This window comes from Bufo bufo, chromosome 8 (assembly GCF_905171765.1).
Source record: "Bufo bufo chromosome 8, aBufBuf1.1, whole genome shotgun sequence".
Classification (NCBI taxonomy): Eukaryota; Metazoa; Chordata; class Amphibia; order Anura; family Bufonidae; genus Bufo; species Bufo bufo.
The window spans coordinates 132145710-132162327 of NC_053396.1; the positions used below are offsets into that span (position 1 = coordinate 132145710).

At 46.5% G+C, this 16618-nt stretch overlaps 1 protein-coding gene across 1 annotated transcript in view; it reads left to right on the forward strand.

Moving 5' to 3' along the window:
- The first annotated feature begins 6062 nt into the window (after positions 1-6062).
- Positions 6063-16618, forward strand: part of SEPTIN6 (septin 6) — a 154675-nt gene continuing 144119 nt past the window's right edge. Inside the window, exon 1 of the mRNA XM_040442162.1 lies at positions 6063-6127. Within this exon, the coding sequence (XP_040298096.1) occupies positions 6098-6127 (30 nt within the window). The 5' untranslated portion in view covers positions 6063-6097. The remainder of the gene's footprint in view (positions 6128-16618) is intronic.

A 16618-nucleotide genomic window follows, 5' to 3' on the forward strand; every position in this document is an offset into this window, starting at 1 on the left:
GACGCTCTGAGAAGCGAGGAACCCCTGGACTACTGGGTGTGCAGGCTTGACCTGTGGCCAGAGCTGGCACAATTTGCCATGGAACTGTTGGCTTGCCCCTCATCGAGTGTCCTGTCCGAAAGGACGTTCAGCGAAGCAGGGGGGATCGTGATCGATAAGCACACTCGCCTAGCTCACGACAGTGTGGACTACCTCACATTTCTAAAAATTAATGAGGCATGGATCTCGGAGGAATTCAACACCTGTGACGACCACGTGTAATTGAATTTCCTCATGCCAGCCCACACATATCCTCCACCACCCAGAACAAAGAATGGTCCTTGTCTTATGTATATACAGCGGCATAAAAGGCATTTTCTGTCAGGTGAATGCCTAAATTTTGGGGCCTGTACTGGCCTACAGTAAAAATTTTATTTAGTGACCGCCTAATGTACCTCCAGCCACATAATCACAAGGTATTTTCTGTCAAGTGAATGTCAAATTTTTGGGGCCTGTACTCCAGTGGCCTACAGTAAAATTTATATCCAGTGACCGCCTAATGTACCTCCAGCCACATAATTACAAGTTCTTTTCTGTCAGGTTAATGCCTAATTTTTGTGGCCTGTACTCCCATGGCCTAAAATAAAAATTTTCTAAGCTCCAGCAGGGTACATTTTTGAGAGTTTCCCTTTAAGACGCATAAAAATGGCCCCTGATTAAAATACATATTTTTTGTGGGAATTTTCGCCAATGATCCCCCTCTGGTATATCACTGTCCATGTTGTGGGACTATTTGTGTACTTCTAGTAAGTATTTGGTGGCTGCAAATATGACCTGAAGGTTTTTCAGGTTTGCCTGCCATTTATAGTCAAATGCGCGGGTCACGAACATTTGATCGCGAACGCGCGTTCGTGAACCGTCCCGGACGATGTTTGTCTATCACTAGAGCCCACCCCGATGCACAGCTTACACTAGGAGCATCAAGTACTAATGCACATGGCTGGCGGCCGCAGAGGCACTCTTTTTATTATTCACCAGCATACAGCATGTCACACAGTGGCGTAGTTATAGGGGTCGCAGCGGTCGCAATTGCGACCGGGCCCCTATGTCAGGGGCCCCCTCCAGGAAAGACAGAGAGTAAAGCCCTATTTAACTATACCTGCATGGCCCGGGCTGCGAGCGGCTTCACATAGGGGGGCGGAGCCTAGCAGAGCTGTGCGTGCAGGAGAGGGAGTGGCTCCCTGCGGCCGCGGCAGAGTTGTACTGGCCGGAAGAGGACGAGTGAGGAGTGAGCAGTGAGGTGACTTCTACTAATAGGAGGCAGACAGCACCGGAGACAATCATCAGCATGTTAATGTAATAGTTAATTCCATTACATGTGAGCTGTGAATGAAGTGGGGGTGCAGTGCTGGGGCATTTACAGGTCTGTCCTAAACTAGGGACTGATCACTGCAATGTCTACAGTATATGTGCTGGTATGGTGCGATAATAAATGCAGTGACGTCAGAAAAGCGTGATAACACACACTGTGATGTCACCATAGTAAGATGCACAGTGATGTCACAATAGATGGATAATAAATAATGTCACAGTGGTGGAATAATACATACAGTGATGTCAAAATACAATAAAAACAGGCACAGTAATGTCACAATAGCGGAATAATGCACACAGTGATGTCACAATACTGGAATAATGCACACAGTGATGTCACAATAGTGGGATAATGAACACAGTGATGTCCCAATAGTGGGATAATGAACACAGTGATGTCCCAATAGTGGGATAATGCACACAGTGATGTCCCAATAGTGGGATAATGCACACAGTGACGTTACAGCACAGGGGTGCTGCACCCAATAATGAGACAGTACAAAGATAATGTACAGTCGTGGCCAAAAGTTTTGAGAATTACATAAATATTGGAAATTGGAAAAGTTGCTACTTAAGTTTTTATAATAGCAATTTGCATATACTCCAGAATGTTTTGAAGAGTGTTCAGATGATTTGCATAGTCCTTTTTTGCCATGAAAATTAACTTAATCCCAAAAAAAACCTTTCCACTGCATTTCATTGCTGTCATTAAAGGACCTGCTGAGATCATTTCAGTAATCGTCTTGTTAACTCAGGTGAGAATGTTGACGAGCACAAGGCTGGAGATCATTATGTCAGGCTGATTGGGTTAAAATGGCAGACTTGACATGTTAAAAGGAGGGTGATGCTTGAAATCATTGTTCTTCCATTGTTAACCATGGTCACCTGCAAAGAAACGCGTGCAGCCATCATTGCGTTGTATAAAAATGGCTTCACAGGCAAGGATATTGTGGCTACTAAGATTGCACCTCAATCAACAATTTATAGTATCATCAAGAACTTCAAGGAAAGAGGTTCAATTCTTGTTAAGAAGGCTTCAAGCGCCAGAATCGTCTCCTAAAGAGGATTCAGCTGCGGGATCGGAGTGCCACCAGTGCAGAGCTTGCTCAGGAATGGCAGCAGGCAGGTGTGAGCGCATCTGCACGCACAGTGAGGCGAAGACTTTTGGAAGATGGCCTGGTGTCAAGAAGGCCAGCAAAGAAGCCACCTTTCTCCCAAAAAAAACATCAGGGACAGATTGATCTTCTGAAGAAAGTATGGTGAATGGACTGCTGAGGACTGGGGCAAAGTCATATTCTCCGATGAAGTCTCTTTCCGATTGTTTGGGGCATCTGGAAAAAGGCTTGTCCGGAGAAGAAAAGGTGAGCGCTACCATCAGTCCTGTGTCATGCCAACAGTAAAGCATCCTGAGACCATTCATGTGTGGGGTTGCTTCTCATTCAAGGGAGTGGGTTCACTCACAATTTTGACCAAAAACACAGCCATGAATAAAGAATGGTACCAAAACACCCTCCAACAGCAACTTCTTCCAACAATCCTACAACAGTTTGGTGAAGAACAATGCATTTTCCAGCATGATGGAGCACCGTGCCATAAGGCAAAAGTGATAACTAAGTGGCTCGGGGACCAAAACGTTGACATTTTGGGTCCATGGCCTGGAAACTCCCCAGATCTTAATCCCATTGAGAACTTGTGGTCAATCCTCAAGAGGCGGGTGGACAAACAAAAACCCACTAATTCTGACAAACTCCAAGAAGTAATTATGAAAGAATGGGTTGCTATCAGTCAGGAATTGGCCCAGAAGTTGATTGAGAGCATGCCCAGTCAAATTGCAGAGGTCCTGAAAAAGAAGGGCCAACACTGCAAATACTGACTCTTTGCATAAATGTCATGTAATTGTCGATAAAAGCCTTTGAAACGTATGAAGTGCGTGTAATTATATTTCACTACATCACAGAAACAACTGAAACAAAGATCTAAAAGCAGTTTAGCTGCAAAGTTTGTGAAAACTAATATTTGTGTCATTCTCAAAACTTTTGGCCACGACTGTACAAAGTGATGTTACAGCACAGGGGTGATAGAAACAGCCATGTCACAGGACAGGGATAATGCACACACCACGGCACCATAATCATATCCAGGGGTGTAGTTATAGCGGGTGCAGAGGTAGCAGTCGCTACTGGGCTCAGGAGCCTGAGGGGGCCCAAAGACCCTTGTGCCACCTAAGAAGACACCAGTATTATAGAAAGTGCATGCTGGTCAAGTTAGGGTACTTTCACACTAGCGTTTTTCTTTTCCGGCATAGAGTTCTGTCCTAGGGGCTCAATACCGGAAAAGAACTGATCAGGCATATCCCTATGCATTCTGAATGGAGAGTAAGGCTACTTTCACACTTGTGACAGAGAGATCCGGCAAAACGTATGCCAACTGATGGCATTAGTAAGACTGATCAGGATCATGATCAGTCTTAAAAATGCCTGATCAGTCCAAAAAATGCATTGAAATGCTGGATCCGTCTTTCCGGTGTCATCCGGCAAAACGGATCCGGCATTTACTTTTTTCACCTTTTTTTTTCGGTCTGAGCACGCATTACTCTCCATTCAGAATGCATGTGGATATACCTGATCAGTTCTTTTCCGGTATAGAGCCCCTAGGACGGAACTCTATGCCGGAAAAAAAAAAACGCTAGTGTGAATGTACCCTAATCCATTCAGGAAGCATCAGGATGTCTTCAGTTCAGTCATTTTGACTGATCAGGCAAAAGATAAAACCGCAGCATGCTGCGGTTTTATCTCCGGCGAAAAAAACTGAAGACTTGCCTGAATGCCGGATTCAGCATTTTTTCCCATAGGAATGTATTAGTGCCGGATCCAGCATTCAAAATACCAGAATGCCGGATCCGTCCTTCCGGTCTGCGCATGCGTTTGTGAGACGGATCCGCATCCAGATGCGTCTCACAAATGCTTTCAGTCACATCCAGATCCCTTACACTGCTGGCTGGAGGAAAGGAGTTAGGTCCAAAATTTGGCATGGGAGGGTGGGTGCCGTTTCCATTTTTGCCTTAGGCAGCAGGAAGGCTATGTGCTTCCCTGCCCCCGGCCACAAAGCACTGAGGGAAGGGGGGCCCAAGCTGAACTCCTGCATCGGGGCCCAAGAGCCTTTAGCTACGCCCCTGATGTCACAGGTACAAAATAAAGGTACACTGACCGTTGCAAAGAGACCAGAGGAACAAAATTCGCATTATTTTACATAACTCTTCCCACAAGAAACTAAACATCCCCCTCGACCCTCTACCCCCTCTCCCATTCTTGGGAAATCTTCATGGCTGCTCCTGAATTCGATCCAAGTGACCCTTCGCTTGCGAATCAACCTAATAACACATTGAGCTATTAGGGAATGTGAGAACAGGTTGTAATGTGAAGTACACAATAATAAAAAGATTGTTCCACCAGCAGGAACAAAACAGTAACAATGCAGTTACATGACAAGAATCTGCATAACTAATAATATGCTAAATAGTGGAAAGTCCAATTTATGTATGAGATAGCCAAGATGATTGTCTATAAAATGATGGTAGTCTCACGTTCGAAGCTGTAGTGGATGGTCAGATATGGAGCCTGAAAGTCAAAAGTTCAAAACATTGTTACCTTTTTTTCTCGTCAGTGTATCAAGCTTGCAGCTCAGGGGAGTGTCCATTCTGCTGCAGCTCAGGGGAGTGTCCATTCTGCTGCAGCTCAGGGGAGTGTCCATTCTGCTGCAGCTCAGGGGAGTGTCCATTCTGCTGCAGCTCAGGGGAGTGTCCATTCTGCTGCAGCTCAGGGGAGTGTCCATTCTGCTGCAGCTCAGGGGAGTGTCTATTCTGCTGCAGCTCAGGGGAGTGTCCATTCTGCTGCAGCTCAGGGGTGTGGCCATTCTGCTGCAGCTCAGGGGTGTGTCCATCACAGCTCAGGAGGCAGCAGGAGGAAACTGAGCATGTGCGGCCATCTCTGTGAGAAGGACAAAGAAATTTAAAAAATAAACAGCAGGTGGCGCTATACAGATACATTTTATTGAATAACTCAGTGGCTGTGCTACATTTTTAATTACATGCAATTGCAAAAGTCTTCAGATTCAGGTTCTTGTTTGAAAAATGTAGAATATTTTTCGTTGGACAACCCTTTTAATAGGGGAGGTGACTAAATCCCATAATATCTATGAACCAATTATGCCATCCTGCGCCAGTCTATCAGCAGATATGTATCTCTTAGTGATAAGGGTTGCAGTAATACAGTGGTACAAGGTAGACATGCCATTATTACTGCCCAGTGTGATGTGGAATATGGTGCCCAGACAGCAAAAGTGACCACCTAACCAATACCCACATGAAGGGCAGCAGTGCCCCTCACCCTCCTCAGATCCTCACTGCTTCACATTCACACTAGTCAAATCTTAATGACATTTCAATGAAAAGAGGAAGAGTCCACCGACTCCGGATAGGAGCCCATATCCCCTCATTCTGCCTGCCTGCCCCTCATTCTGCCTGCCTGCCCCTCACAGCACACGGTAACACAACACACAGGAGGGGGGTGCCTCCACCTCATTACCTCCTGTTCTCATGGCTATCACTGAGGTTACACCTGCTCCAGTTACAATGAGCGGAGGGATGTGCGGAGGGCGCCTCCCCCTCCTCCAGCACTTGGTAGCGCCCAGATTGTAACAGTTTCTCTTTGTAGGTTTCCTGTGCAGTTTCTGTGAGGGATTGACCATGGCGGCTACTGAGATAGCGCTGCAGATGGTGAGTATGTGTGTCCGGGGTGTGCGGGGGGCTGCGGGCGGTGGTCGTACATATATGTGTGCATGCACTGTGCCGTCATGTGTGAGGAGGGGCGGCGGTCAGCCCCTCGGTGTACGGCGGTGATGGGGACAGCTCCCCCGTTATACGCACGGTACAGCGGCTCCGCTGCTCCAGATGCCAGGCAGGGCGTTGGCAAAGTACAGGCTGCATGGCATGGTGGAGGGTGAGGAAGTGTTGCCATAGCAGGTGCAGCGGAGCTCATGCTGTGGTGCCAGGGAGACCTCATGGAGGACCAGTCCCCTAGTCACTGACCTGTCACCAGTTCATGTTTCACCCCCTGGTCATGCCACCCTATCTTACCCATGCACAGGGTGGTGCAGAATGATGGCCTCCATATTCATAACTGAGAGAACGAAACACATTTATTCACCGGTTTATGCCGATTGCCGCATTGCTGAAGGATGCGCCTAATTTTGGTAAATTTGGTGCCCCTTGAGCGGTCCGTGCGCCTGGTGTAGAAACTACAGTGGAGGAGATTTTAATTTTGTAGGGGGGCGATATTCCAGCCTCTGTCAGGCCTCCCGCCACTGGAGTGGTGACGGCGCCGTAAAATGCCCTTAAAAAGTCGTAAAGGTAGGTCTTGTGACTTTTATTTTTTTTACGCCAAAACTTGGTAAAAAAAATGTTAGTAAACGACCCCTACTGTCTGTCCGTGTTTTATGTACACATTGGCTTGATGTGAGCTCCATTGGTGAGATGTCAAGGTGGTAGTCCAGACCCGTGCCAGCATATACTCGGAGACGGACTCCATTTTTCATTGATGTGTCGTCTCAGGTCGTTCAGGTAATGTGTCTGGGCAGATCCACTTGGGTAGATTTAGCAAAACTGGTGTAAAGGAAAACTGGTTTAGTTGCCCATAGCAACCAATCAGATTCCATCTTTCTTTTCCCAAAGGAGATGTAAAAAATGAAAGGTTGCAGATAAGGCTGGGTTCACATATGCGTTGTATATTCCGTTATACTGTTCTAACGGAAAAAGACGGAACTGCTATTAGTGCCCATAAAACTCTATTAGGATGGATCAAAACGGAATGCCTCTAAAGCCTCTTGCACACGGCCGTTGTGGTTCCGTGACCGTATTACGGGCCGCATACGGTGGTTCTGCAATACACAGGGCACCGACCGTATGCATTCCGCATCACGGATGCGGACCCACGGATGCATCTTGCCCATGAAATCTCGCGCAGCCGCAGTATCGGCTGCGCGAGATTTCATGGGCAAGAAAGGAGGACGCAAGGTTCGTCTGTTGAATAAATTATATGACGTAGCGGATGGGGCGGCGCCGCTCGGCTATGGGAGTAAATTTATTTATGAGGAGGTGTGCTGGGCTTGAAATAAAGGCGGGCCGGGCACTGCAGGGGGGCGTTACTGGGCTCTAGAGGAGAGGAATAACGCCCCCCTGGGCACCTTGAAGGTTCATTAGCATATCTGAAAATTTGTTTTTTTATCTAAATGACAACATGAATAAAAGAAAGAAGACACTTGCTGGAATGAAGGTAGTTTAGTGAACATTGCTATGTTAACAGTTTAATATGCTCAAACTAGGTGACGGATTCCCTTTAACATTTCCATTTAGGACTGGCCAGTGACCGTATCCTTGGCAAAAAAGAGAAGACTTCGGATAGGTCCCTCATGTGCTCGATAAGGGTACGTGGGCTTTCTCAGCCCCAGATACTAATGTTGTGGCTACCTGAGGTGACAGGTAGCCTCATCGTTGAACACCAGCCTGTCAGCGAATTTGTGCTCTTCTAGTCAATGCAAAAGACATGGTGTTTCCATTTGTTGTCCAATTTCAGCTCCTTAAGAATTTGTCATCTGTAAGGCTTACAACTCAGACGTTGTCGTAAGATGCCCCATATCATGGTTTGTGGCACTTGTAGTTACTGCGAGCGTCGGTGCCTTCTCACTCAGCTGATCGTGGGGGTCTGGGGTGTTGGACCCTTACCGATCAGATACTGATGACCTGTCTAGAGGATAGGTCATCAGGATGAAGATCTGGGAAAACCCTTTTAGGGTCCATTCACACGTCCGTAAGTGTTTTGCGGATCCGCAAAACACGGACACCTGCAATGTACGATCCGCAATTTGCGGATCCGCACATCACAGACACTATAATAGAAAATGCCTTTTCTGGTTCGCAATTGAGGACAAGAATAGGACATGTTCTAATTTTTCCAGGAACAAAATTGCAGATCCCGAAAATACGGATGCGGATCCAGGAAATGTGGATTTGCATCCGTTCCAGCCCCATTGTTGCCCAGATCAACCAATCGCAGCATAGCTTTCGGTTTTCAGAATTTATTAACCCCAGGCCTTTACCTTAGCACCGGCCTTTTTGAACCGCTCTGTATTTTCAGAATGTTCTAAAAAAATAAGCAGGAAATTTGATAAAATAATTATTACTGACCTGGGAAATCCTCTGCCAATCCAGTGGTCTTGCTGGTGATTATGTCCTAACCGTGTGCATATGACCACTATGGGCAGTCGCTGTCTTCAGGTGGTGCCTGCATGTATGGCACAAGACCGCTGAGGACATTGATTGGCTGCAGCAGTCGTGGGCACACAGTTGGCATGTCATTGAGGCAGGATGGTTAAGAGAGACCTTCAGAGACCACCGGAGTGGTGAGAGATTTACCAAGCAAATCCTAGTTCCTGCTATTTTTTACATTTTGGACAAACCTTTTAAGATTCCTATTCACCTGTGGCATATATGTTACTGCAGGGATCAGCAACCTCCGGCACGGCAGCTGCTCAGGAAAGACAACTCCCAGCATGCTCCATTCACTTCTATGGCAGTTACAAGAACAGTCAAGCGAGTGTGCATGCTGGGAGTTGTACTTATACAGCAGCTGGAAGGTTGCTGACCTCTGCCCTACTGTATAAAGGGCTTAATCCAAGAAAAATATTGCCTATCCTAAATGTCTGATCCATGGGGGCCGCAGTGTAGGAGCCCACACCGATCTTTAGAACAGGGGTCCTGAGTCCCTGTTTCTCTTCACTGCACAAATGCATTGCCGTTCGCACCGCAGACATTGAATGGATTGTCAGGGGTCATGCATGCCCACTGCTCTACTCCTTCAGTGCGTCATGCAGTTAGAAGGTACAGGGGGCATGGATCTATTGGGGGTACGACCACATGTCCGGTCAAGCTGCGGTTGGAAATTATAGCATCTCATTTCCCAATAGAAGTCGGTCAGGAAATAGGTTTCCATGTTGGCACTTTCCAAGTTGTGATGATTGTACCTGCTGTACTAGGGCTGCAGCAAACAATTCTTTGAGAAATCAAGTGTTGTACCAATCATTTTTACGATTAATCTAGTACTCTAATAAGAAAAAATGAATTAATAGACTGTTCTCCTTTATAAAAACTCATCAGACCCCCTGCCATCAGTTCCCCCCAGTTCCCCCCCAGTGCCTTCAGCTCCGTTTCCCCCACCCCAGTGCCTTCCGCTCCGTTTCCCCCACCCCAGTGCCTTCCGCTCCGTTTCCCCCACCCCAGTGCCTTCCGCTCCGTTTCCCCCACCCCAGTGCCTTCCGCTCCGTTTCCCCCACCCCAGTGCCTTCCGCTCCGTTTCCCCCACCCCAGTGCCTTCCGCTCCGTTTCCCCCACCCCAGTGCCTTCCGCTCCGTTTCCCCCACCCCAGTGCCTTCCGCTCCGTTTCCCCCACCCCAGTGCCTTCCGCTCCGTTTCCCCCACCCCAGTGCCTTCCGCTCCGTTTCCCCCACCCCAGTGCCTTCCGCTCCGTTTCCCCCACCCCAGTGCCTTCCGCTCCGTTTCCCCCACCCCAGTGCCTTCCGCTCCACTCTCCCAGAGCCATCAGCTCTTCCCCGCTCCATACAGGCAAACCTTGCGCCTCCCCCTGTATTTTTATGCACACTGTGTACCAATCACCACAAATAATATGTTCACTATATTGTACGGGTTATTACCACAGATACCCAATACTGTTTTGTGATATTTACTAAACAAAAAGTAATGAAATATCACGGAACAATATCTGGCGTACCGATAATAAAAATCCGTACAATATAGTAGACATATTTAGAGATGAACGAATTTCATATTTTGAAATTCGTTCACGCTTTGCTTACTGGTAAAAGGTGAATTCCCCTGCATAACGGAAACGGGACGGATCCGTTTTGCAGCCCATAGACTTCTATTATGACGGAATGAATAACGGATTGCCTCTAAAGGCGTTCCGTTATGCATTCTGTCATAGAATTGCGTTATGGTCCGTGGTAACGGAATCCATAACACAATTCACCTTTTACCAGTAAACGAATCACAAATTAATTTCATAACCGGAAATTCGCTCATCTCTGGACATATTATTTATGGTACTAGGGCTGGGCGATTATGACACTACACTGCGTGCAGAATTATTAGGCAAATGAGTATTTTGACCACATCATCCTCTTTATGCATGTTGTCTTACTCCAAGCTGTATAGGCTCGAAAGCCTACTACCAATTAAGCATATTAGGTGATGTGCATCTCTGTAATGAGAAGGGGTGTGGTCTAATGACATCAACACCCTATATTAGGTGTGCATAATTATTAGGCAACTTCCTTTCCTTTGGCAAAATGGGTCAAAAGAAGGACTTGACAGGCTCAGAAAAGTCAAAAATAGTGAGATATCTTGCAGAGGGATGCAGCACTCTTAAAATTGCAAAGCTTCTGAAGCGTGATCATCGAACAATCAAGCGTTTCATTCAAAATAGTCAACAGGGTCGCAAGAAGCGTGTGGAAAAACCAAGGCGCAAAATAACTGCCCATGAACTGAGAAAAGTCAAGCGTGCAGCTGCCAAGATGCCACTTGCCACCAGTTTGGCCATATTTCAGAGCTGCAACATCACTGGAGTGCCCAAAAGCACAAGGTGTGCAATACTCAGAGACATGGCCAAGGTAAGAAAGGCTGAAAGACGACCACCACTGAACAAGACACACAAGCTGAAACGTCAAGACTGGGCCAAGAAATATCTCAAGACTGATTTTTCTAAGGTTTTATGGACTGATGAAATGAGAGTGATTTTTGATGGGCCAGATGGATGGGCCCGTGGCTGGATTGGTAAACGGCAGAGAGCTCCAGTCCGACTCAGACGCCAGCAAGGTGGAGGTGGAGTACTGGTTTGGGCTGGTATCATCAAAGATGAGCTTGTGGGGCCTTTTCGGGTTGAGGATGGAGTCAAGCTCAACTCCCAGTCCTACTGCCAGTTTCTGGAAGACACCTTCTTCAAGCAGTGGTACAGGAAGAAGTCTGCATCCTTCAAGAAAAACATGATTTTCATGCAGGACAATGCTCCATCACACGCGTCCAAGTACTCCACAGCGTGGCTGGCAAGAAAGGGTATAAAAGAAGAAAATCTAATGACATGGCCTCCTTGTTCACCTGATCTGAACCCCATTGAGAACCTGTGGTCCATCATCAAATGTGAGATTTACAAGGAGGGAAAACAGTACACCTCTCTGAACAGTGTCTGGGAGGCTGTGGTTGCTGCTGCACGCAATGTTGATGGTGAACAGATCAAAACACTGACAGAATCCATGGATGGCAGGCTTTTGAGTGTCCTTGCAAAGAAAGGTGGCTATATTGGTCACTGATTTGTTTTTGTTTTGTTTTTGAATGTCAGAAATGTATATTTGTGAATGTTGAGATGTTATATTGGTTTCACTGGTAAAAATAAATAATTGAAATGGGTATATATATATTTTTTGTTAAGTTGCCTAATAATTATGCACAGTAATAGTCACCTGCACACACAGATATCCCCCTAAAATAGCTAAAACTAAAAACTACTTCCAAAAATATTCAGCTTTGATATTAATGAGTTTTTTGGGTTCATTGAGAACATGGTGGTTGTTCAATAATAAAAATTAATCCTCAAAAATACAACTTGCCTAATAATTCTGCACTCCCTGTATAATTAAAGCCAATGTTTGCGGCAGCTCTGAAGGGTTGTTAGTGGGGGAATGCCCATATACACCTATAGACCCGGGTGGTTTCATTACAGGACACATCTTAGAGGAGGAAGTGTGATGTGTAAGGAAATGCAAACACAACCTCTGATCATCTGAAGGACTGCAATCAGTAAGTCCCAGGGTGTCAGTACCTATCGGGAGAGGGTGAAAGTATCTGCTGGGGGTGGGTCCTGTCAGGGTGCGAGTCTATTGGCACCGGGCAAGGGGGCTGTCAGGTCCGGCTCACACCGGGCAGGGGGCGTCAGGGTTGGCTAGCATCAGGCAGGGGGTTTCAGGACTGGCTGGCATAGGGCAGGGGGTGTCAGGACAGTTACCGTGGTGCTGCTGGGCATCATCAGCATTGAAGTCCATGATGTGTTCCGGCAGCTGTTGGTGCTCCTGCTGCTCCATGTGCCGCCCATGGGGGTCGTTGTGCAGGACGTCGGGCGGGTGCTCATCCCACTCCTGCACGGCGATGGGCCATATCCTATAACGCTTGAAACCGGGCTCTGGCGGTTCCCCCCCCTGCGCGGGTCACCAGGGAACTGCTGAGCGCCTCCTTTTCAGCAGGGGCACCGCCGACGCTCCATGGTTCCGCGCTGCTCTGGGCCTGATGTCACACAGCGCGTCAGGTCACGGCGTGCGTACGTCAGGAGGTCATTGCAGCAGGGGACCATGGACGTGCATTGGTTGTACAGCTGATCAGCCGCTTGCAGTACATGTTTAACACGTTTTACCACGTGTCAGTATTTGAAGTTAATTGAATGATAAAGAACTGGCAAAATGAAAAACAGTCCATAAATGATCGCGGACAAAAAAACTTGACCTCGCCGTGTGCTCAGCAGTGTATCCCCCTGTACATTTATCACCTACCTGTCCTGGGTGTGCTTCCCATGGTATAAGCACAGTTTCTGGAAATAGGTGTCCATCCCGATTCAGTGATTGCATTGATATTGGCTGGTTATTGTTAAAATCACTCGCTATTATTCATGTTGAATGAAAATTGCTTTGGGTAAATGAGCCACAAGACGTGCGTAACCGGTAATTCTGAGTATTATTTGGTCATTGTATGGAGGTTTGGGAGGATATTCCCAATGCAGAACTGTTCTGGTCCCAAAGTGTCTCCCGATACATGGCTTCTAAATTTACTTCTACAAATACAGCAGTAGAAGAAGGACTTTTGCTCGTCTGCCCTCATTTGAGTGGTAATACTGCTTTGAGTGATCTGAGACTGACTGGTTGCTATGGATGATGTGCTTGGCAACATCCTTGAAAAGATGGTGGTTGTTAGGCATCGTGTCTCTAGAAACCAGACTGTTTACTTAAAGGGGTTGTCTAAACTCCTTTTCAGAGACCAGATCACAGAATTTGGTGCTTAATAGATTGAGGCCATTCCCCAAAATAATAGAACATGCCCTCTTATTGTCCGCATTACGGACAAGGATAGGACTGTTCTATTAGGGGCTGGCTGTTCCATTGTGCAAAATACGGAATGCACACGGATGTCTTCTGTGTTTTGTGGATCCGCAATTTCCAGACCGCAAAACATCCAATAGTCGTATACATGAGCCCTTATGCTGAGGGTTTACTAAAAATGAATGTAGGAGAACTGCTCAAAGGTTCAGTTTACCAAGTGTCGGTGGGTTTGTAAATGCGTCAAGATTTTCATGCTAAAAAGAGAACCGCCGCAGGAAGAAGGATCAGTATTTTGCAGAGGACTGTGTGCATGAGCCGAACCTTTAGGGCCCAGGACGGGATTGAATGGTGTCCTGTAGGATTAGAAAAGCCTTTACTGATGTCACATTGGCAATAATGGGACCTGATCTGTCCTAAGGCCTCATTTACGTTTCCGTGTCAGTGTCACATCCGGGAAAATAAGCGTACGTGTTTCATTCGTGAAGGATCCGTGGCTGGTCCGTGTGTCCGTTTTTACCATCCGTCTGTCATCTGTAATTCACTAACGTTGCTCAACTGAAAATTAATTTCCAAAGAATCTTTTATTAGTCATCAGTGAAAAACGGACACGACACGGATGGGCGTGCTTTGTCCACATCACGGATCAAAGTAGTGCATGTCCCCGTGATTTTTTATTTTTTTTTACTGACCCACTGTCAGTAATAAGATACTGAAATGTGAACAGACACATTTAAATCAATAGGTACGTGTGCTGTCCGCATTTTCTGATAAAACGTAAATGTGAACGAGGCCTTACCCTGCTGTTTCTTTATGACAGTCCTGATGGATCGGCCAGGTAGTTTATCCTCCAGTGGTATCCGCTTTCTTAGGAAAGCTGGCAGTGGCTGTAGCGAAAGAACCGTGTAATGGAAAACTGCCATGATGAACGCAGCCCTCAGCCGTGCTCTGTGCTTCTGCTATTGTGTTGAGACCTTCTAGTTTTTTTTTCCATTTTATATGTATCACATTATAGCGTGCATAGTAAATAATAAATTGTGCGTCTGTGATGCAAACTTACTGCCACTTACTGTGTTTTTTAATATCCAATCATAATGTATTAACTCAGACTGTGTAAGTGCATAGTTATAACTTACTAATATACTTCATTCACCGGTTCCGTCCTTTTCCCTGCGTAAATTCTGCACAAAGATCCCTTAAGTTGTCATCCACTGCCTGTTGCCAAATTAATTTTGTCTCCGTCTCAAAGGACTATGTAGAGGATTTTTAAACTAGTGTGGGTGCTCGTCCCCGCTGCATTCACGTTCCCAGTTCCATGCATGGTATACCTGTTCTCTTTCAACTGCCTCTATCTTTTGTGGAGGGGAAGCATGGATCGGAAGCCTGAACAGGATCGCACAGCGCTCATGCACCCGAACTTATTTTCTTTCCGTGTCCGTTCCGTGTTTTTTTTTTTTTTTTTTCTTGCAGACCGTATGCGGAAACCATTTCATTGGGTCCGCAAAAAAAAAAACGGAAGTTACTCCGTGTGCATTCCGTTCCCGTGTATCAGTTTTTCTGTTCCGCAAAAAAATAGTCTTATTATTGTCCGCATTAGGGACAAGGATAGTACTGTTCTATTAGGGGCCAGCTGTTCCGTTCCGCAAAATATGGAATGCACACGGACATACGTATTTTTTGTCTATCTTCTTTTTGCGGATTGCAAAATACATACGGTTGTGTGCATGAGCTCTAATAATTATTTATAAGGCTTTGTGACCCTGAGAGTCCTGAAATGTATTGAACTACACTGCCTCTTGCACCCGAACGATACGGATTAGGTCCGGATGTGTTCAGGGAAACTCACAACATTTCGCAAGCAAGTTCAGTCAGTTTTGTCTGCGATTGGGTAAAAATTTTTTAGTGCGGGTGCAGTGCGCATTGATGCGTTTTTCACGCACGTGATAAAAAACTGAAGGTTTACAAACAACATCTAGCAACCATCAGTGAAAAACGCATTGCATCACCTGCTTGCGGATGCAATGTGTTATTCACGCAGCCCCATTTATTTCTATGGAACCAGGGCTGCGTGAAAAACGCAGAATATAGAACATGCACGATTTTCACACAATGCAGAAGTGATGCATGAAAAACAACGCTCATGTACACAGAGCCATAGAAATGAATGGGTCAGGATTCAGTGCGGGCGCAATGTGTTCACGTCACGCATTGCACCCGCACGGGAAGCTTGCTTGTGTGAAAGGGGCCTAATTCCTTGCAGTACAGTAGGATTGTTATTATTAGGACCCTCCTGTTCACAAATGAGGCAGTTTTTGATAATGCGTTAAACGCCACTAAGGCTACTTTCACACTGGCGTTTTGGCTTCACGTTTGTGAGATCCGTTCAGGGCTCTCACAAGCGGTCCAAAACTGATCAGCTTTGCCCTTAACCACCTCCGGACCGCCTAACGCAGGATTGCGGTCCGGAGGCGGTCGATTCAGGCACCTTCACGCGCCGGCGCGTCATCTCGCGAGAGGCGAGATTTCCTGTGAACGCGCGCACACAGGAGGTCGCGTTCACAGGAACCGGAGGTAAACAAGTGGATCTGCAGCCTGCCAGCGGCGATCGTTCGATGGCAGGCTGTAGATGCGATTTTTTTATTTTTTTTTAACCCCTTAAAGGTATATTAGACGCTGTTTTGCTTGGATCGACCACCAGAGGACACAGGCAGCTCTGTAAGTAGCACCAATCACCACTACACCCCCCCCCCCCGTCACTTATTAACCCCTTATTAACCCCTGATCACCCCCCTGTAAGGCTCCATTCAGACGTCAGTATGTGTTTTGCGGATCCGCAAAACACATACGGACGTCTGAATGGAGAATGACAGGGGGGTGATCAATGACAGGGGGGTGATCAGGGAGTCTAAATGGGGTGATCTCAAGAGCATATTACAGCAAGCCAAAGAAAAGAATTGAATTACTAAAGAAGAGTTCAAGGTTCTGTACAAGCCGAATCCAGTACTTGCAACATTCTACGCCATTCCCAAGATACACAAAAAACGACAACCAATTCCAGGGA